General features: G+C 43.1%; 1 protein-coding gene and 1 long non-coding RNA gene across 7 annotated transcripts in view; one reads left to right on the forward strand and one right to left on the reverse strand.

Moving 5' to 3' along the window:
- Nucleotides 1-22,641, reverse strand: part of LOC141411544 (uncharacterized) — a 31,837-nt gene extending 9,196 nt beyond the window's left edge. Inside the window, exons 1-3 of the long non-coding RNA XR_012436390.1 lie at nucleotides 22,471-22,641; nucleotides 20,391-20,489; nucleotides 3,866-4,833 (exon numbers count right to left, since the gene is read on the reverse strand). This is a non-coding gene — a long non-coding RNA (uncharacterized lncRNA). The remainder of the gene's footprint in view (nucleotides 1-3,865; nucleotides 4,834-20,390; nucleotides 20,490-22,470) is intronic.
- Pparg (peroxisome proliferator activated receptor gamma) overlaps nucleotides 1-22,772 on the forward strand; it is a 124,757-nt gene that overhangs the window by 54,296 nt on the left and 47,689 nt on the right. For 2 of the 6 annotated variants that reach the window (XM_074044443.1, XM_074044444.1), the window contains exon 3: nucleotides 9,997-10,121. The exons of 3 other annotated variants lie outside the window; for them this stretch is intronic. Coding sequence is in view for 1 of the 3 variants with exons in the window: in XM_020177167.2 (XP_020032756.1) it covers nucleotides 3,123-3,204 (82 nt within the window). In the remaining 2 variants the exon portion in view is untranslated. Of the gene's footprint in view, nucleotides 1-2,583; nucleotides 3,205-9,996; nucleotides 10,122-22,772 lie in introns of all 6 variants that reach the window. One more of the 6 variants, XM_020177167.2, reaches the window with a different exon arrangement.

Consider the following 22,772-nt stretch of genomic DNA (forward strand, 5'->3'; position numbering starts at 1 on the left):
TGACACCCCTCAAGGCACTGGCACCAGGACCTCCAGTTAGGACCCGACTCGCTGATGCAGCGTTGTGTATCAGAACAGCATCCTTCCGGGTCTCATGTCACAAGCAGTGGGACGCTGCGGAATGTTAAGGGCTTGCAGATAAGGACGTCCGTGTGCGTGTCACAACCCTCAGGGCTTTTCTGGGATCGTGTACCGCCCCCTGATAGTAATTACTCTATTTAAGCAAATATTTTATTTCTGATATCATGCTAACTGGCCTTGAAAGTGAAGTCAGCTCAGAGATCCCTGCTGGCTCTGCTTGGATAGTGTTGGTAAGTTGAGGCAAGGAACCTTGGCTTGTTGCTGTATTTCTCTCTGGTGTGTAGGATGAATGGGTGGAGGGATGGCGGATGGAGGCAAAATCACATCGCCAAGTCTTTCCATTAGCTAAGGACAGACAGATGCATGACTGGGTAAGAATGAGATTGGCTTGTTGGTTTTTACCCATTTTGTTGTCCACGGGGTGGGGGGGCGGGCAGATATTCCTTAACTGACCTTGTCCAGCAGTCCACACCTTGCACAGCCTCGTGAGTAGCTGTGTGCGTGTGTGTTCTGGGCCAGGCACTGTTTATCAAAACTGTAACTTTTGTTTATTGGCTATTTTTTTTAACTCCATAAGATAAGAAACAGCCGTGTTGCTCATTATTGCATCCCTAGCACCTGGTTTAATCCTCCACCCCTATTACATTGTCAATACATATTTGTTGAAGAAACAAATGAAATACAATGAATAAGAGAGATTATTTTCTTTAAAGTAAAAAACAGTATAGGCCAGGCACAGTGGCTTATTGCTGTAATCTCAGCTACTCCAGAGGTAGAGATTGGAGGATCATGGCTCAAGGACAGCCCAAGCAAAAAGTTCTGGAGACCCCACACCAACCAATAAGCCAGGCATGGTGGTGTCTGTCTGTAACCCCAGCTACATAGGAGGTACAGATAAGGGGAGGAAGGTCTGAGGCCAGTCCTGAAAAAAAATAAAATAAAATAACTTATTTTATAATTGAGTAACTGATATACCAGGGTGGATAGGAGTTTCTATAGGCAGAATGGGACCTCAGGTTTATTCCACTAAAAAGTAAAGTATTTCTGACTTTAGTGATTGGTATGTTTGCTTCTTTTTTCTTTCTTTCTTTCTTTTTTATATGGTAATGGGGTTTGAACTCGGGGCCTCACACTTGCTAGGCAGGTGCTCTACCACTATGCTACACCCCCATCCCTTTTTGAGTTGGTTACTTTTGAGATAGGGTCTATATTTATGCCCGAGCTGGCCTGGACTGTGATCCTGTTTATGCTTCCTGAGTGATAGACATGCACCACCACACCTAGCTTTTTTTTTCAATTGGTTGAGATGGGGTTTTGTGAACTTTTTTGTTCAGGCTGGCTTCAAACCTCCATCCTCCCCATCTCCACCTCCTTAGAAGCTGGGATTACAGTTTCAAGCCACCAGTTCCTGCTCTGGTATTTGGTTTTGCCCTATAAGTTCTACCAAGCATCCTAGATTCTACTACATCCTTAAATAGTGTGTCCTTCTGTCTGTCATTATGTCCTTGTGTCAAATTCATTTGTAATGTAAGTCATTTGCAAACATTGAGAGGAAAGGAGAAATTCTTTTTTAAAAAAATACTTATTAGTGTACAAAGGGTTCCATTGTGCCATTTCCGTACGTGCACACAGAGTCCTAGATCAGATTTGCCCCTCTGTGTGTTCCTTCCTCACCCGGCCTCCTCCTCCTCCTCTTAGTGGGTTTCACCCACTAACTAGTGGGTTATCATGTTGGTATCTTATCTTATCTCCTGGAGAGGAGATACTCTTTTGTTGAGAATTCATACTGAATATTCTATGCAATAGTGACTACCTCCCCGTTCAGACTGTCAGGAAACTCGCTGTGCCTCAAGTCCTCACGGCTCTCCACCTCATCCTCCACCCGTCAGCCCCAATAAGCTGTGTCCTGGAGCTCTTGCTCCGTGACTGACAGGGCGACTACCGGAGATTGGGTAGTTACTCAACACAGATCAACCAGATACACGTTCGCTCCACTCGGGGGTGTCAGGATGAGTGTAACTGAGAGAATTATTGCGGTCAGATATGCTGCCCTACGTGGGGGCACCTTTTAAAACCCCCAAGTGGCTGCAATTCTCTTAGGCCACTTATATGATAAGACGTGCTCCCACATTAGCCGTCTGGCACAGCTTAGGTTTCTCCATGCCAAAAAGGGCAATGGCCTTGAGCAAGAAGCCAGCTTTTTCCTGATTACAAAACTGACCACGAAACCCTGCCAGCCTAGCAGGGTAGATCTACTCTTCTCAGAGCTGCAGTTTCTCATGAAGGCGTAGCATTTCTCATTTTAAACACTCATTTTAAAATGGAATCTGGGCCCATTTGCTATGAAGGGATGAACTTAAGTTTAAAACACTGAAACCTTAACTGCTTAGCAGTTAGTGTCATGTGGGCTTTGAAAAGCAGTTGAATGAATACCTTAGAACCGCCGCATTTCAGTGGGGTGCAGGGGCAAAGTTTAAAATAGAGTGTGCGCTTGAATTCCAGCATCTTCTCCAGAGGGTACGATTCCAGGGCCGTGCTCAGGACACACTTTGCACAAGCCAGTTTGTAAGTTTGCCTGGTATCTCCTGACCTGAAGATCTGAAGTTTTCCATTTAAGAAGCGACTGATGTGCATTTTACCGCGATGAAAGAAGCAGTTGACTGTAGGACACTTCAACTGTGATCATCCCGAATCCTGGGCAGTCCCTGCCTCTCACAAGACGCCGAACGTGTGGGGGCCCTGGCGAGACAGTGTGGCAATGTTTCCTTGTAATGGACCAGGTCTTGCCAAAGCTGTGAACAGTATTATGACACACAATTTTGTCACCGCTGGCTCTGCTACAGGATGTTACCAGCCAATTCAGGCCTGGTCCTTCTGTCCTTATCCCCACCTCTCCCAAATATTTGGAAACCGATGTCTTGTCTCGTTGGCATATTCACAAGTTGTACGACCACAAGTCTTTTCTCTCTAATGGACTGAGCTTTTGCAAGAAATCGACGAGACTCTAGGGCGAATCGCAGCACGTCCTACTCCATGCTGTCATGGGCGAGACTCTGGGAGACTCTCCTGTTGATGCAGAGAGCGGACCCTTCACTGGCACGCTGTCCCAAAGCATGTCTCAAGGTAACGTGTGCTGCGCACCTGTGGTGACATCGCTCGCCTTGTGCCTGAGTTTCAGCACCTTAATACTTCATGTGCTGTTGCGCCCATTTATGAATGGATTCAGAACCTTAGACATAGAAACCTAACCTAAATCCCTGTTTTATCTCTGTGCATGGCTCTCCTTTCCTGAATTTTAAGTATTAAAGCTATATTGATATCCAAAACTAATCCTATTTGTGCTTATTTCCTGAGGCTGCACACATCGCTCCAAAATACATCCCAGCATTTTAGGGCCCCTGCTTCCCCTCTGCCTTGTGTTTTAGGTCGCTCTCAGAGCAGATTTGATCTGTTACAATATTTGTACTCCTCATAAAGTATCCTCCCTGCTTTTCCCATCTACTTTGAAACCTACATGTTTGTATGTACATTGTATCTCCCGAAGAGTTACAAGCTCCCAGAGTATAGGATCAAGTTTTATATTCTTCTCTCTCTCTCTCTCTCTCTCTCTCTCTCTCTCTCTCTTTCTCTCGTGATCTCTCAGGATACCTCCAAGCATAGTTCTTGATGCTTATAGAAAAGTAGATGTGGAGACCATGAGGAATATCTATCCTAAGCATCTCATTTCCCACATAAAGGCAACGAGGTCCCCATGAGGTTAAATGCATGCTGCTAGTAGACTTACCCCAGCTTGTGCTCAGGGCTGTCACATTCAGTCAGGTCTCTCATTCTGCAGCACGTATCAGCCGTTGCAAAGCGTGAAGCTCTTCCTTCCCCCGGGGTCTCTTACACGGCGTCCTGTGTCTGCTGTTGTTTTGTATTGGTGCCTGCATTCTTATTTGTTTTATTTTTCTCCTCTTGTAAGTTGCATAAAAGGTAGACTGTGCTAACCAGGGTGACTCATGTTTTATAGTGTAAGTGCTAAAGCAGTAAGTCAAGTCACCATGTCACCGAGTGGCTGAAATGAACAGCTCCTCACCTTTCAGGCTTTTTAAAGATTTAGAATGTTTCCTGAAATGCTATTTTATTTTATTTTATTTTGTTATTATGACTGGGGGGGCAGGGATAGAACCAGGGTGGAGCGCACCGTAGGCAAGTGCTCTGTCACCATGCTGACCCCTGCCTAGCTGTTGACTCAATGTGTACTTCTGTCATCTCAGCCTCTTAACCAGGAATTTACTTTCATTATATTTCATAAAATGCTATTATTCTGTTCTTCTGTAAGTCATAAAAATGATCGCTACCTTTTTTGTAGATACTGGTTTTAGCCTGCCTCAGGAAGAAAACCCTGGTGAATACTGTAAAATAGTTCTTGAGTCAGAATTTGATAGCTTTGACTCTTTGAAAAGAGCACATCTAGGGCGCAGTACAACAAATGCTTTAGGCATTTGGGCAAGTTCCATCTATGGTAAAGATGGCTCTGCGACTCCAGTTAGTTTTTGTTCTGTGCCAGTCTCTATTTCCATGCCTTGAATTTGCTCTCAATGTCATTTCTTTGAGTCTCAAGTCCCTCCAAGAGAAAAACTCAGGACTTTCTTTCTTAAACTAACATGGTATAAAATACAATAATTTGCTAGTTACAGAGGTGTATGCCTGTAATCCCAGACACATAGGAGGCTGAAGAAAGGATCCAGCCAGGAGTTTGGGGCCAGCCTTCAAAAAAAAAAAGAATTATTAGCAGCTAAAACACTACATTTTATACCAGTGATTTAACCCTTGCCTTACATGGTATCTTGCTACTTCTTATTCATAAATGATGTTTTTCTGTTAAAAATTTGAGTTCCTAACAGCCAGCTACCTATGTTTGTTACTTCTCTTGTGTTATATAGGTGACCACGAAATACTTACTCCACTCCCCCAAAATTAACCAAAATGACCATCGTTAGCTCCCTGAGGCCAGCATGGAGTTCATGTATTTGCCGAAGTAATTGGAGTGGTGGCTCCTCCATCCTAGCAAAGGGGAAACTGTGGGTGGCACAGGGAGCGGGGCTCTGCCATTGAAGAAAAAGTGACCCCCTGCCCAGCTACGTGGGTCACATCCTTGACTCTCCTTAGTCTCTGTGCTCACTCAGGACGTCCGTACTTTTTCCCTGGGCTTCTTTATTACCATGGCCCCTTTTCTTTTTCATCAAGAACTCTGCAGGCAACCCCACATAACCTCAAGAGCGCTGGCTCTGAAGCCATTTCCACTCGTAAAACTTGGCACGATGGAAGAAAGCGTCCTCAGCCCATGCTGAATGTGCCTCCGCTTCCAGTGCCAGACTCGGTCCTGTGTGGGTTCTATAATTTGAGGTTGTTGCACCAGAGCAGTGAGAGATGATGACACGCTGTCCTCCGGAGCTGATTGAGCAACAGAGATGTGCCTTAGAGACCTGACGACGGCTGCAATAGACCGCCCCTAGAAACCAGAGTCCCTCCTGAGACAGGAGCCGTGATTGATGGCACAGTGCTATGCTGAGGGGCCCCACACTGCGTGTCCCCGAGTGCAGGCAGCAGTACTCAGAAACGATCGCGTGATCGGCCAAGGTGTTCACCCTCCCAGAAGTGTAAACTGAGCCATGCGGTGCCTAGGGACGGAAGGACTCACGGATATGAGCCAGTCTTTCGTCCTTGCTGGCACTCTGTGTCCACAGATGAAAACAGAAATTGCAGGCTACCGTGAGATTCGTGGATGGAGTATTTGGGACACAGATCTGAAGCCCTGTGTGGAGTGGCATGTTCTAGGCTTTCGGTGTCAGTCACCTGAGGGTTGAGCAGAGGGCCCTGAGAGGACATCCTGAATTTGTAGCACTTGACAGAATGTGCAGAAACAAAACCCAAAGTCATCTCCATCGCACTAAGATGAGTGACTTGCATGGTCTCCCTTGGGTGTCTTAATAAGGAAATTATTAAACTTAGAGAAAGTGTCTTTATGTTGGACTTTTGTTTTAGTTTTTGGCAGTGTTGGGGATGGATGAAACTCAGGGCCTCAAGATTTGGTGCAAGTGCCCCACCACCAAGCTTCCATTCCCAGCCTTTTTTAAATATGGGGAAATTGCCTCCCATTTTCATTAACATTTGTCTCTAAAGAAATTGGATTGCCAAAGGTTGAAATCATTCTGTGAGCTTAAATGAAAGCCATGATTGCTGTTTTCTTCACAGAGACATTGAAAATGTCTTGAATTACAGTGTTCGCTACATGATGGAGTGGAAGTTCAGAGGTTTAAGTTACTGATACACTCTGGGTTTCATAATCCCCCATGTCTTGACCGCTTAGAGGGCTGGGGACATAGCTCACAAGATCCTGCATTCCCCAGCAGTGCAAACAGAAAGGCACTCGAAGTTGTTTAAAATAACTTTACACTTGTCCAGATTAATTTCTTCTTTAGGGTAGCTCTACTTATATCATCTATTTCTGTCTCCTTTCTTTGGCAGTACTGGGGATTGAACTTGGGGCCTTCCACATTGCTGTACCCACTTGAGCCATACCTCAGTCCTTTCTTACTTTAGTTATTTTGTAGAGAGGGTCTCACTTTTTGCCCAGGATGGCCTCAGACCATAATCCTCTTACCTATCTCTCCTGTGTAGCCAGGATTACAAGCATGCACCAACACACCCAGCTTGTCGGTTGTTGTGGGGTCTTGCTAACTTTTTGCCTGGGCTGGCCTTCACCTGTGATCCTCCTATCTCCCAAGTAGCTGGGATTATAGGTGTACAGCACCATGCTCCACTTTACCATTTATTTCTGATTTAACTGTTTAAACCTCTTTCTTGAATTACAGTATCCAAACCTTTATAGAGGCTTACGTGAAAACACAGAGCTTTAAAAATCTTACTACAAGTGGTCTTGAAAGCTACCTAACAGGGATGATTCACTTAAAGTGCTAATTGCAGTGCAAAATGTGAGTTTTTAAATGAAAAGCATTTTTTATAGCAGTGATAAAAGTTGTCACGGATCTCTGTGTCTGTGTGCATTCTCACTTGTACCTTTAGCCTAGAGAAATTCTAAGATCACCACAGAGCTTCCCTTCCTGAGGTACATAGTCTTCGGCTCAGGAAGTCTGAGCAGTGTAGACTTCTTCATCATCTTAGGGTAGCAGAACAATGCAAAGCTTCTGCTATTTCAGCTTCCTTGGGACACACTTCAGATGGACGCCAGCAGTTGTCCAGTAAAGGCCGCCTGTCCATCTACTAGTGTTGAATATTTGTGAAAATATGTATGATAATGAATTGGGTCCATGTTGATAGACCTCGGTGTCTATAAGCTTCTGCAAGATTACCCTTTTTTTTCTCCTAGTGCAGCTTTGCACCTGTAACTAATTTAAATACACACCACTCTCACGCCTAACTGATAGCAACCGCAACCCAGCTGTCACGGCCTCAGAATTAAGATCACCTGGCTGTTTGAGTACACAGCATTGTAGAACCATGTCATTTGTATTTGAGAAAGAGATTGCCAACACAAGATTGAGGTTCCCACAAGCGGTGAGCAGCATTTGTGGTTAACATTACAAAGCAGATTTAAGACAGTCTCTCGGTTACCTGCATGTGAGTTAGTTAGCCCTCAGCCCATACAGGATTTTCTGGGGGCCTTCTGGCTGACCTTCTGAATGAGAAACTCCCTGCCATCCAGTCCACACTGGCAGGTGACCGATCCCCAGAGCCTGTCTTTATCAGCCTTGTAGAATTTATTGACAAGGCGTCATAGTGAAGTCCAGACACCTTCGCCTGCCTTTCAAACTCTTTATAACAGCTCCACTGCTCAATTCAGAATACCTTGTCACCCAAGAGCCAGCTGTACACATTCCTACCTCCAAGGTTATGATGTCCCCAAATGCCTGTCCTAATCCTTCCCGCTTTTCAGATCCCCCCTGTCATTCATGGTCAGATTCAAGTAACCTCTACTCTGTGAAGCACTCTCTGACACATCACTGCTAATTGTACCTGTCTCCTCTAATCCCAAAGTGTGTTCAGATGTCTTGCCTTTTCAACCTTCTCAGCTGACCCAAGCCACCATCTCGTCACAGGGCTTTGTGCATCTGCTCTTACCTCCCAGGACTGCTCTCTACCTGTCATACAGAGGATCAGGTTCAAAAGCCAGATCTGTCACTTGCTAACACCCTGCAGTGGCTCCCTGTTTCTCTCATGAGTAATAAAAGCCCATCCCTCCCCAGGCAGCCCCTCCCCTCCCTCTCTGTGTCTCCTTGACTTCATACAGTGTCATTGGCCCCTTCCTTTCTTCAACCCTCAGGCCTTTGCTGGTGAAAGCTACCTCAACCATCTGTGGAATTCCCTGTTGTCCCTCCCCCGCCCCCCCCCCACACACATACTGCTCTCCCTTCTTTGCTGTCCAGTTCTCTATTTGTACAGCACTGATCATCTTCTAACACATCATGTCACTTGTTGATTGACTATTTTCTTGTGTGTGGTCTGGTTCACCTCATAAAACATGAACCCCATGGAAACAGAGATGGTGGTCTGGTTTGCTCCTCTGTTGGTATGGTCCATAGCTGGGAGACAGTGCCTGCAAGTGCTTGGCAATGAAAGTAAAACCCTGTAACACTGGTCCTCTGTCACATCATTTAGCCCTTCCTTAGACACAGTCTGTTCTTTCTGTTTTATATATTCCCTGGGCCAAATTGTAAGTCACAAAGGAAAAGATCCATGGGATGTGTGTGTGTGTGTGTGTGTGGTTTTTGTTTCCTTTGTTTTTTGGTGGTACTGGAGTTTGAACTCAGGGCCTTGAGCTTGCAAGGCAGGCACTCTACCACTTGAACCACACCTCCAGCCCAAGATCCATGTTTCAATCTCTCTTCTTTAAACAAATCCTCCAAAGCCTAACACATAATAGGTTTCTAACAAGTTCTTGTTGGCTTATTAACACCAAGCTGACCTCCTGTACCTCAGCAGACCCCTGCGGTCAGGGACTAGAATGTGGTCAGTAAATAAAAACAAAAGTTTAGCGTTTATAAACAAACCAACAATGCCGCGCCCGCTGCAAGGCAGGCACACATGACTTGAGTGACCGTTGCTTACAGATGTCTGCAGCATGTCGTGCTGTTGGTGTGACTGTCACTCACATACACATTTTAATGTTATGGTTTGTAAACTTCCCAAATCCCTGGCCTCTTCTGCAAGTCTGCTCACCTCTTGGGACTTAAGAGTTTATGTTTGAATCTCTAAAAGACTTACCAACCAGCAGTGCTAAAAAAAAAGACAAAAAAACCAGCTTATTTGATTAAATAATATCCAATCTACTGTGCACTTAGCACATTGCCTGAGAAGAAGAGGCCCCTAGCAGGTGTTAATTCTGTCCTTTTTCACCCTTAAAATGGAAGTTAGCATTTTGAGATTATTGAGTTTATTACCTGTGCTATTTATAGTTCTATTACCCTGGCTAAGTAACTTGGACTTCCTGCTTACTTACACTGAAAATTAACATTTTCACAATGTTGAGATATTACCTGATAGGTACACGTCATTAATCATAGTTCCAGAAGAAAGAAACCAAATTTCAACTACTTTTTGGGCAAAGAGCCGATGACAAAACTAAGTAACAAAGCAGGAGTTGTCATACCCTTCCCATGCCCCAGCTATGTGGACACTGTGGCTCCCTCTTTGTCCATTAAGCCACTTTTTCAGAAAAAAGAACAGTATTCTTGTTTTATTATTCTTATTGTTTTGTTTTGCATTTTAAGTGTTTGATGTCAGCTCATTGGATGTTATCTAAAGCCCTGCCTTTAGTATAGCAATCAAAATTTCAGACCTGTAATTGTGTAGATTGTCTGTGCGAGTAGTTTTCTTTTACTTTTTTTTTTTTTTTTTTTTTTGAGACAGGGTATCACCAGGCTGGCCTCAATCTCAAGATTCTCCTATGTTAGTCTCCCAGGTGCTGGGGCTACAGGTGTGAACCCCCACACCCGGCTTGCACACGTTTCTTAGTGGGTTGAAATAGGCTGCAGGTAAGAGTTGCAAGTGTGGGTTTAACATGGGAATGGTCAGATTTTCAAAAACCACTTTTGCTATTTTCAAAGAACTCCCATTACCATTTGCAGAACTGCAGCATGGGCCCAAGGGAAACCAACCTAATTTGTAAGTGGATGTCCCATACAAAGTCTAACCATCTCTGTTATTCACTGCATTTTGCTGGCCTCAGCGTGATGGGACTGGTACTTCTCCCTTGAAATGCCACCATCAGTAGCAATTCGAGTCCTAACATCTCTGACGCCACAGAGTGCAAAACCCACCTGTACCACAAAAGTGACCTTGATCAACCGAGAACATGGTGGTCTCCTCCACACTTCGCCAGCACTTACGTCTCTAACACTAGTTGGTCTCTGTACTTCCTTCTAACCATTTTTCACCTTCAAAGGCTTCTCAAGGTCAAGGACTGTGTTATCATGAATTTCTTGTGCAGCCTGGGAACACCTTCACATAGTGTTAGGTAATTGGCTATCTTGCCTTGAGATGGTTTGGGTTTTATATTACTAATTGAACATTTACTGAGCTTAAGGTATTGAGAAAGAAAGATGCAAAAGAAAGCTAAAACAAGGAAAGGTCTGGGGAAACTAAACCCGAGGTGGAGTGTAATGGCAACTCTTCTGCAAAGGACAGTTCATAAAATCGATTTTAGGTATAAAGAAAAATTAACTAGCATAAAATTGGTAGCTCGGGTGGGTTTAGCACATTGATTTTCTTTCTTTTAAATGGGAGTCTCAAAAGACAGCTTAGCTGGTCTAAACATATTAATTTCCTGAATACGGGACTCCATGAATATTGAGAAAAAATTCTACATTGTTTAAAAATGCACTGTCCCTGCAAAACAAAATTGTCCTTCCACAGGAGCCAAGCATACCAGTGCTAAGCAAGACTGTAACTTTCACTGCCTGTTCACTCCGTAGGATAAAATGGCCTCTGAATCGTCGTTTGTCCCATGTGTACTGGCTCGAGGACCCTGACTGGGCGTGTGTTTCTTAGCCTTTATTTTGCAGGGGAGCCAGCAGGAGAAGACAGAATATGTTAGGGCTGATCTCAATATTCTTTTATAACTTCTGAATTGAACAAGTCTTAAACCAGTGCCCTAGAACTCTGTGACAACCTTTTAACACACTGGAGAGCTTTTGTTGGCTTATGTGGTTGGTCTGCATGTTTCATTCTATCATCCCCTGCCCCCAGGACCCGTATGGAATGTTCTCTCTGATTCACCCTTTGTATCGAAGTGTAGCATACATAGAGAGAGATGTCTAGAATGTTTTCACAAACATACCTGTGCAGTTAGCACACAGATAAACACAACTGTACCAGCACTCCACAAGCCCTCTGGCTATTCTAATTTCTTTGTTTTTCTTTTCTTCTTTTTTCTTTTTGCAATACTGTGGATTGAACCCACGGCCTCGATCAGATCTACCATTTCAGCCACACCACCTGCCTTTTTGTTTGCCTTTTGTTAATTTGTAAACTTCCTTCCAAGGAGCTGGGATTACAGGTGTGTACCCCATGCCTGGCCTGGCTATTCTAATTTCTAACTCAAGGTTATCTTTGTCTGTTCATGAAAATAGAATCAGGCGGAGTGGCTGAACTGGCAGGATATGTGCCCAACGAGCACAAGATCGTGAGTTCAAACTCCACTACTGCCAAGAATAATGACACTGATAAGAACAATAATAAAGTATAATTTTACATCGTCATCTTTTCTGTGTGCCTAGATCACAGCATATTTTCTGTGATCTAGGAAAGGGCATTTGGGTGGTTTACAGTATTGCAGGTGGCCCTCTGCATATCCTTGTCCTTTGGTGAGCAAGTGTATGAATTCTACATGTTTGGTTGTAGGGGACATTACCACAATTTGAACATGGTCATCCCAGTTTACACTCCAGCAGCCACGCCTGAGCGACCCAGGTTCGCTCATCTTCACTGGCACTCAGTGTGTCTGTCCTCCTTTTCTTAGCCATTCTGGTGAGGATGGGAAGTGTCAAAATATAATTTTAACTTCCCTCTCTCCAATGACTAAAATGTTAAGCTCCTTTTAAAATATTTGCTACGGTTAATGCTGGTGGCTCACGCCTGTAATCCTAGCTACTCTGTTTCCAAGAGATCAGGAGATTGTGGTTTGAGGCCAGCCCTGGGAAAATAGTTCTAAGATCCAATCTCGAAAAAACCCATAACAACAACAACAAAAAAGTCTGGTGGAGTGGCTCTAGCAAGCGTGTGGTCCTGAGTTCAAACCTCAGTGTTGTCAAAAAATTTTTTGCTGTGCATTTAGCTGTGTGTATGTGTGAGAATTCCCTGTTCAAGTCTTTTGCCTTTTTTTCTTCTTGGCATTACTGGGATTTGAACTCAGAGCCTTACACTTGCTAGGCAGGCGCTCTACCACTTGAGCCACACCCCAGCCCTTTTGCATGGGTTTTTGTGAGGTTATTTTGAGATAGGGCCTTGCTTTATGCAGGGACTGACCTGGACTATAATCCTCCTATTTGTCCTTTCTGAGTAGCCGAGATGAAAGGCATGAGTCACCATTCCCAGCTGGCCTCAAATTTTGATCCTCCCAATCTCTGCCTTCCAAGTAACCAGGATTACAAACATGGGCCACCAGCATCTATTTTTATATTGAATGCTTCAGATAAGAATTTCAAAGCACATATTGTCAGATACATGTTTTACACAGATCTTTTATTTATTTATTTATTTATTTATTTTGGTGGTACTGGGACTTGAATTTAGGGCCCTGTGCTTACTAGGCCAGCCCTTTTTTGTGTTGGGTATTTTCAAGATAGGATCTCATGAACTATTTTGCTTGAGGCTGGCCTCAAATCACAATCCTCCTGATCTCTGCCTCCGGAGTAGCTGGGATGACAGGAGTGAGCCAAGAGCACCGAGCTACACATTCCTTCTTTATGCTGTTTTTTTCATTCATGTATAAGTTTTTAATCTTAGTATAGTCCAGTGTACTAGATTTTTCTTTTACAGTCAGTGGTTTTTATAGCCTACTGAAGAAAGCGTTGCCTAATCCAAGGTTGATTAATTGTCTCAGTTTTTATTTTAAAAGCTTTTTTTGTTTATTGCAAAGTCTTCCTTTCCCCACTATCTAGCCACAACATCTTTGTGACCAAGCCCGGTGCCTTTGTGTGTGTAGAATTGACTCTGGACTTGCTCTTCTGTTACATCGATCTATTTTTCTTTGTATCAATTAATATATTGTCCTGATTACTGTAGCTTTACCGTTGGTTTGATATCTGATCATGTACCCTTTTTCCTCTTAAAAGCTGCCTGTTCTTGGCTCTTGGAATCTGCATATAAATTGCATGTCAGTTTCCAGGCAAAGTACTGGGATTTTGACAGAAATTGTTTCTACTCTATAAATAAATCAGGAGAGAATTCTCAGCCTTCTATCACTCCCCCAATGCATGAACATAGGACATCCTTCCATTTATGTAGTTTTTCATTCTTTTTTTTAATAATAATTTTGAGTTTTGAATGGAGAGATTCTGCATGTATTTGTTAATTGTTTCCCTAGTTATCTGGTGTTTCTGGAGCTCTTACAAAAATCATTTTTAATTTTCATGCTGTATTTGCTACTGACTTACAGACCTTGGATTTGGCAACTTGACTAAATTTTCCTATTAACTGTTTTGGGGCTTTGTAGAGTTTTAGAAACATACTCACGTTACATCATCTGTGAGGAATGTTTTATTTCTTCTTTTCAAGCCCTTGGTGTGGGTTTTTCCTTGAAGGGTTGAACAGGATCTCCAGTACAAGGTCGAACAGAAGTTGGCATCTTCTCTCATGTCTGATCTCAGAAGGAAAGCTTTAAATATTTCACCACCATGTATAATGGCCACTATAAGTTTTTTTTGTTTGTTTATAGATATTCTCGATCAGACGAAGGTTCCCTTGCCTTTCTAGTTAGATGGTCTTTTAAAAATCATGAATAAATATTGGATTATATCAAACGCTTTCATATAGAATATTTTTATAATGCTCAGGAAGAAGACTTAAAATGAAAAATGCTTCTTATGGATGCTTTCATTGTACTGTATTTTAAGATAATGTCGAGTATAGTAGTGAAGACATGCAAACCCACCCATCACCACTATGAGCTGGCTACATCTGATTTGACACTTCAGTTCTCTGCCTAGCTTAACGCCATTGTCTTGTTGTTAAAGGTGCTTGGCACAGTGAATTGAAAACAAAAGAGTACCGTGGGTCACATCATTTCTGCAGACTGAACAACTCTGAGTATGCAAGTGGTTTCCCCTGCAGGTAGCAACAGGTTTCTACCTTCTTCTCAAAGCCACCCACCCAAAACCACCCTCCCTCCAGGTCTTCGCCTGTCCCCAGAGGACCTCTGCAGAAGCTTCAGGTTGCCTGGAGCATTCATCTCTTTGTGTCTTCCACTCTCCCCACCATTTCATTGCCCTTTCACTACAAAGCCAAACCCAAAATGTGGAGGCCGGGCTAGCCAGGGAGACCTTCTAGCCTTTCTTCTACTCTGAACACTGTCCTCTTCCTCTTCTGCCTCCTCCCCTGTCATCTCCCTCTCCCTCCCCCTCTCATCCATCCTCCTTTATTGTTTAAAGTATTTTTTAGTTTATAGCAAAATTGAACAGCAAATTCATCAAGGATTTCCCACAGGACTCCTCCCACCATGCACAGAGTCCCCCAGGTTCAACATCCATGTCATTTGTGACATTGGTGAACCGACATTGACACAGCACCATCACCCAGGGTTCGCTGTGCACACTCTGTGGGTGTGGGTAAATGTATAGGGCATGTGCCCCGTGGTAGTGGCATACGGAATGCAAGGTTTCTGTCCATCCCTCCCTCCTCCTCAATCCCCAGTAACCACAGAGGTTTCTGCTGTTTCCATACTTTTACCCTTTCTAGAAAGTCATACCGTTGAAATTATAATAACTCTGTGTCACTTCACAACATGCATGTAAGTTTACCCCACGTCTCTTCATGGCGTCGTAATTCTTGTCTTTCTAGGACTAAATATTCCATCGCCTGGATGTGCTGTAGCCTATTCATCCACTCATCTACCAAAGGGTGTCTTGGTTGCTTCCAAGCTTTGGCGGTTATGAATAAGCTGATATAAAAATCTGTGTGCAGGGTTTTGAGTGTGTGTGTGTGTGTATGTGTGTGTGTGTGTATGTGTTTGGTGGTACTGGGGTTTGAACCCAGGACTTCACGGGTGCTCTACCATGTGAGCCACTCCACCAGCCCTATGTGGAGGATTTTGTGTGAACCTAAGTTTTCCATTGATTTGGGTAAATGCCAAGAGGCATAATTGCTGGGTTATATGAACAGACACGTTTAGTTTTGTCAGTGGCTGGCCCATTCTGCATTCCCACAGCAATGACTGAGAGTTGCTGTTGCTCCATAGCCTCGCCAACATTTGGTACTGTCAGCGTTTTGGGTTTGGACCATTCCGATAATTAGGTAATAGTATCTTATTTTAATTTGCAATTCCCTAGTGGCAAGTGATGCTGAAGATTTTACCTTCTTTGGTGAGGTGTTTGTTCAGGTCTTTGGTTGGCCCGTTTTTAAATTAAATCGATCCATTTTCTTGTTGAGTTTTAAGAGTTCTTTGAATATTTGGTTAACAGTCCTTTAGCAGATGCTGCTTGTTTGCAAATATTTTCTCCCAGTCCGTTCCTTGCCTTTTCATCCTCTTGACATTGTTTGTGCAGAGCAGAAAACTTTTATTTTAATGAAGGTCACCTTGCCCATGACCTCTTCTATGAACCATCCTTGGTGTCGTACCAAAAGTCTTCGCCATTCCTGAAGTCATCTAGGTTTTCCCCTCATGTTATCTTGAAGGCATTTTATATTTCACATTTGCTTCTGTGACTCGCCCTGAGTTAAGTTTTGTGGAGGGAGGGAGGCCTGTGTCTGGGTTAATCTCTTTGCTGTGTGTGTCCAGTTGCTCGGTAGCATTGTTGAAAAGACTCCCTTTTATTCAAGGTCACACTGGCTCCTTTGCCAAAGTTCACTTGACCACATCTATGGCGTCTGCTTCTGGGAAGTCAGATACTGGGGGTCTCCTGACTTTGTTTTTCTCCTTCAGTACTGAGTTGGCTATTCTTGTTCTTTTGCTTCTCATACAGTTTAGAAACAGTTCATTATTTCCATAGGAAAATTTGCTGGGAGTTTGATAAAGATTGTGTTGAGTCTAGCTCAAGTTGGGGGGAGCTGGCATCCTGATTCTTTTTCCATGAACATGGAATACCTCTCCATTCACTTAGTTCTCTGCTGCCTTTCGTCAAAGTTCTATAGTGCTCTTCATATAGGTTTCGCACATGTTTTGTTAGATTTATACCTAAGTATTTAATTTTTGTGGTCTAAAGTAAGTGATAAGATGTTTTTAATTTCAAATTCCACATGCTCATTATTGGGATACATGAAAGCAATGGCCTTTCTTTCTTTTGTTTTTTTGTTTTGTGTTTTAATATGTTGCCCAGGCAGGTCTTGAACTCAGGGGCTCAAGCGATCCTCCACCTCAGCCTCTGGGAAAAGACCCATATTCACTGTGTCTGACTTGACTTTTGTGTATGAACTTTGTATCCTGCAGCACTGCAGTAATTGTTGTGTTGTTGTTGTTTTATGGTTTTTTGTTGTTGATTCTTTCAGGATCTCACAGATGACTATGTCACTTGCAAACAAAGATGATCTATTTCATCCTTCCCAGTCTTCATGCCTTTTATTGCCTTTTCTTGTCTTATTACATTAGCTAGGACTTCTAGTATATTGTTAAAAAGCAGTAATGAGAGGGGATATCCTTGCTTTGTTCCTGTTCTTAGCAGGATGACTTAAATGTCTATCATTAAGTATGGTGTTAACTGTAGTTTTTTTTATGTTCTAATTTTCTTATGTGTTTTGGTTTGGTGGTGGTTTTTTTGGGGGGCAGGGGAGAGTTTGAGACAGGATCTAACTACATAACCCAGACTGGTCTTGAACTCATGGTCCTGCTTCTGTCTCCCTGGTGCTGGGATTGTAGGCCTGCACCACCACACCCAGCTTGTTTTTAATCATGAACAGCTGTTGGGTTTTGTCAAATTCTTTTTCTACATTTTTCTTGTTTAGCCTATTGATGTGATAGATTGACTTTTGAATGTCGGACTAGGCTTGCATAAGTAGGATAAATCTCACTTGTTCATGGTGTATAATTATTTTTCTATATTGTATCAATTTCTTAATATTTGGTTGAGGATTTTTAAATAAAATCCATATTCATGAGAGAGGTAATTTATAGTATATTTTTCTTGTTATGTCTTTGTCTTGTTTTGGTATTAGTATAACACTGGCCTCACAGAATGAGTTAGGAATTATTCCATTTGCTTCTATCATTTGAAAGAGATGATAGAGAATTGGTATAATTTCTTCCTTAATTGGCCAGTGATTGCATCTTGGCTTGGTGCTTTCTGTTCTGCAAGGTTATTAGTCACTGATTCAGAATTTTAAATGGATAGAGGCCTGTTCACATTGTGTGAGCTTCGGCAGGTGCCTTTCAAGGAATGGTTCCGTTTCACCTAGGTTACTGAATTTGTGGGCATAAAACTTTCATTATATCCCTTTGTTGTCTCTGTCATGTGTGTGCATGAGCACACTAAGGATTGAACCCAGGGCCTGGTGCTCACCGAGCATGTGCTCTATACTGAGCCACACGCCTGTTATCCTTTTAACGTCCACAAGATCTGCAGTAATGTCTCCTTTTCTGACTGAGCACCAACCGTTCTTCCCTTACTGCCAGTGTGGACTAGGCAAAGCAGGAATTTCAGCTCAACCAGGGCAACTGTTCAGCAGTTAGCCTGAGTCCTGCTTAGATCCTTCCATCTCCCTTCAGAAACACATGAGGGTAATCTTAGCAGAAAAACCAGGTTTGAGCTGCTTTGACCGCAACAGGAAGGGGATGTGAAGCTCTAGCTAAAGAATCAGAAGAAATGGTTAACATGGATGACCCTGTGATCCTAGAATCTTTCCTTTTTCCTGATACCTCAGTACTGGCTTGGTGTTACCTAAGCAAGATGTGGCCCTTTCAGGAAAAAGTGAACTTCTAACGAACATGAGTGAGCATCCTGTTTCTCGAAGGCTAACGGTAAAGCTAAGGCTTCTCAGAAGCTTTGTTGATCTGAACTTGAAAGTTCGCTGCGGCTTTCTGGCTTACTATAAAGAAATGTACGCACAGGGATCTGTATTAGGATCTTCCTACCCTACCAAATCTATCAGTGGGAAGTCAAGCCACAGAAACACTGGTTTGGTTTTCACAGTAGTGTCAGGCAGAAGAATGAAAACATATTTTCTTACGTTGAAGAAAAACATGGTACACCAAAGAATTCATTTCTAAATCTTTCCTTAACTCATGGGGTCCCAAATAAGGGGAAAGCACAATAATCCAACCCCTGCTATAGTGCTGATTCACAGCCTGACCTTGGGCGAATCACTTAACTCTTTATGTCTGTATAAGGTTGTTAGATGGCAATGATAATTGCACATAACACGAGAACCATGCTGTATGTGAGTGGTACTTATCGATCCATATATTTATAAGGTATACGTGTATGTATAAGAAACAGTGCCCGTCAGACAAGTGGGAACACTGTACTGCAGGTTGTTCTAGCCTCCAGTGTTAACTGTTGAGAAGTTCGGTGTCTTTCTGAATTTTCAGCCTTTTTTATGGGATTTTTTTTTTTCCTCTCTGGAAGGTTTTAGGTTAGTCTCTCTAGAAAGGGCATTTAATCCACAGTGATTTCCTTCCCTGTGGTTTAAGTGTTCAGAAGTCCATTCTTCCTTGGGTTTTGATGTCTAAACCACATGAATCCCTCACGTTAGTCATCCTAAAGTTGGAGAAGCATGAGAGACGAGGTCACAGTGCTCTAGTGCACACTGGAAGGGTAAATATGCAGAAGAGGGTGATGTTTAGAAAATGGGGGAAACCAAGATCATTGCAAACTCCAACATAGGTTAGACCATGTGTCTAACCTATGTAAACTACTTCCCATCAAAGAGTAAACTCAAAAATTGTGTGCTGTGCCTTGCGCTCTCTGTGGTGTGCTCTTGTGAGTCATGAGTGTGTTAGTCTCGGTCTTGCAGTCAATCTACAAAGCCTGGCTTAACCTCATTTCCTAAAATTACTTGACTACCAGATATTTTTCTTTTTAATTATGTTTTTAAAGGAACATCATTAGCATATGTCTAACACAGCTGAGGAGATGCCAGATAAGACATAAACTTTCCTGGCTACCGGTTACTTTCCACTTAAACCCTGGAATGAGCAACAGAGAAGCCCTGCCCTCTCCTTTTCCAGAAGGCTTTAAAACAGGACATCTGTTTTAGGCATAGTCCCGTTGGAACAATAGAGCTTTGCTGGCGTTTCTTCCTCTTCCTGTCCCCCGCTGGTAGTGGGGGAGACTTTAAGCCCACCTTTTGTATGACTATATACGCTGCCTACTAACATGCAGAAATCACTACTAACAGTCATGCTACCACCACTACTACTAGTTACTGAGAACGTATCCAGACCTATGCTAGTTGCTTTCTGCCTGTTACCTCATTTAAGCTCCATCACAACTGTATGAGGTAAGCAATATTCTTCTTGTAGAGATGGGGAAGATAAGGTATAGAGATATTACAAAACCGGCAACAATAGAACAGTTCTTGATCTCAGAGTATCTGACGTGACCCTTCTTGACCACTCATGTTCAGAACAGCAATCTTCAAAAAATATAAAATAGAAATATCTGTATTAATTATGTAAAAACCTGGACCAAGTCGTGCCTATTTTATCAGACTGTACCTAGGGCTGAGGTGCAGCTCAGTGATAGAGTGCTTGCTTAGAAGTCAAAGGCCTTAGGTTTCTTCCCACCACCACCAAACTAAATAAATAAATAAACCTTACATCTTTCAGTTACTTCAAAGTTTATCATTTCTGTTAGGAACAAATTCTGCTGTAGGTTTATTTCTTCTGTATTATATTCTCTTTTGATTTGCCATCTGGTGAATAGTTTCTTGCATAAGACTTATTACATTTTATGCCATTCATAAATATTAATTAATTAGGAACAAACAGATCTGGGTCTGTGGAAACTGGCATAGGTTAAAAGTCCCTTTCTCAACACATTTATACCTAGAAATAACTTCACACAGAGCAGAGAGAGCTGAACCAGGAGACAGAAAAGCTGCATTCGCACTGTCCTGGCCTCCCTCTTAGCGGTTCATGGGCAGATTCACTTTACCTTGTTTTCCTTCTTCTGTCAAATGGCGAACTTAGATTCTCTCCGAAAGGCCTTCTTCTCTTCTGTGATATTTCAGCAGGATTTTTGTCTCTGTGTTGGCTGACACAATGGGAGAGGAATTAGATTATTCCCAGGTCAGTTTATCCTGCAGTTGACTTACACAAATCAATAGGAACCATATTTCTGAGCCCCATGACATGAGACTGGAGCCATCGAGGAGAGATTGGCAACATAGCAATGGGCAAGTGTCCACCAAGGTCACAGGGCTCTTTCAGACCCCCCAACCCTCCCAAGGCCCCATCGCCAACACATTTCCCTGACTGACTTTTCAGAGCATGTCTGACTCCTGGACCAGCAAAGGTATTGAGCAAAAGTCTGTTGAAATCAGTTGTTGTCTAAGATAGAACTGGAAGATCGGGAGGAGATACGTCTTTCTAGTCTGTCCTGTTTAGTTTAGGAGGTTAAGTGTGTAGGTTCAGAGCGCTAGACCATCTGGCCTCAACCTCCAGCTCTCTGCTTGCTAACTGTGTGCTCTCCTGCACATTACTTCCATATCCGTGCTTTTGGTTTCCTCTTTTTTTATGGCAGTGCTGCTGAGGGGACTGAGAGCCTCGTGTATACCGGGCAAGTGCTCTACCTCTTGAGCAACACTGCCTTTCCTACCTTCCTGTTCTTTAAGGAAGGGAAAGTTCTAAGTGTCCCTACTTTGTAGGGCTGTTGTGAGGATTAAATGGGATAATCCAGGTACAGTATTTGGCATAATTCTTAGCAAACATTTAGGGTTCTATGAATATTGGTTACTACACATGTTTCTGAGATGTAAACTCTTTTTTGGGTGATGGAACCCAGGCAAGTGCCCTGCAACCAAGCAACATCTCCAGCCTATATTGCTTTCTGTAGGACTGTCCATATTAAATTCTCCTTTTTAAATAATCATGATACAGATTTCATCACTGTCACTTTTGTTGGTGTCTACTTCCTCTTCCCTCCGCCCCCTGTCTCCCCCAGTGCTAAAGATTGGACCTGGGGCTTCATACATACTAGGTAATGGCTCTAGCACTGGGCTATTCTCTTTCTTTTTTTTTGGCAGTACTAAAGTTTGAACTCAGAACACACTACCTCTTGAGCCATGCCCCCAACCCAGAAGTTTTTCTTTTCTCTTCATAAGAGACAGCGTAAGATCCCGAAGGCAGATGATGTTGTTCTGGTGCTGGATTTTCTAATTTCCCCAACCCACTCCCATACTCCCAAATAATGACAATGACGCCTATCAGATTACTCCCTTACACTTGCGTGGAATCGATTAGGTTTTGTTTGGAACACTGTGAGAAGTCTGCTCAAAGCCAAGTGTGAATTGTGGAGAGAAGTGGCACAGAGTCACATCTTTGCACATGAGGTCCGCCTGAGGACTCTTGCCTGCGTGAAACACACTAAGCATTGTGAAATTGACAGATCCACCCTGAGGCAAGGGGACTCAGTGTCACCCAGCTGGAAAGTTAAGACTCTTACTTAGTCCTGAGAGGCACTGTTTGTTCATGCAAATATTTTGTTCATTTGTTCTTTCATGGGTAATTGCACGGAGTAACAAAAAACACCTACTCAGCTTACAGAACTTACAGCTTGGCACCACAGAGGCCTCTGTTTTCTAGAGACAAAATCAGAAGCAGGTTTCCTGGCCCCATTGCTAAGTAAAAAAAAAAACATCAGGGAACCACTGTGCTCTGGTCCCTGATGCCACACTGTTTAGGTCAAGGTGTCCCAGAGAAAAGGAAAGGGAGGGGCAGGGGGAAGACAGAGGCGTGGATTTGAGCAATACGTTTTCACAGAGAAGAGACAAGGTGCTTCTCTGTCTTATTTTGTCCTTTCTACTTCGAAAAACAAGAAAACCCAGGCTGAGGAATAACTCAGTGGTGGAACGCCTGCCTAACACGTGCGGAACTCTGGGTCTGATCCCCAGCACCCCCTAAAAAGAAGGCAAAAGCTGACAGGACCCTAATCTTCCTCTTGTAATGAACCAGAATAAAAGACTGAATACACATTATTGAGAGAGGGATGATAGCTTGTCCTGTATTTTACTTACAATACTGAAGATTAGCATCGTCTGAGGAGCTGAAGCCTTAGCAAGACTGAGCCATTGAGAAAGTACTTAATTTCCATCTCTCACAGCAAAATGAGAAGTTATTCTGCTCTCCTCTGTAGAATATCATCTTCTAATTAGCAAGCGTGTAGCAGACAGCAGCCATGCCAAAGGACTGAAAGAAATCCAGTGGCAGAGCTGTTTATCCAAACCAGTAAACACGTCAGGCTTGAAGGACACCCGCAAAGTACCATGGGGTTTTTAAGTTGGAAAACTCACAGAGCGTTTCGTGGAGAAAGTAGCAT

The sequence above is a fragment of the Castor canadensis genome, chromosome 10 (genome assembly GCF_047511655.1).
Source record: "Castor canadensis chromosome 10, mCasCan1.hap1v2, whole genome shotgun sequence".
NCBI classification, from domain to species: Eukaryota; Metazoa; Chordata; class Mammalia; order Rodentia; family Castoridae; genus Castor; species Castor canadensis.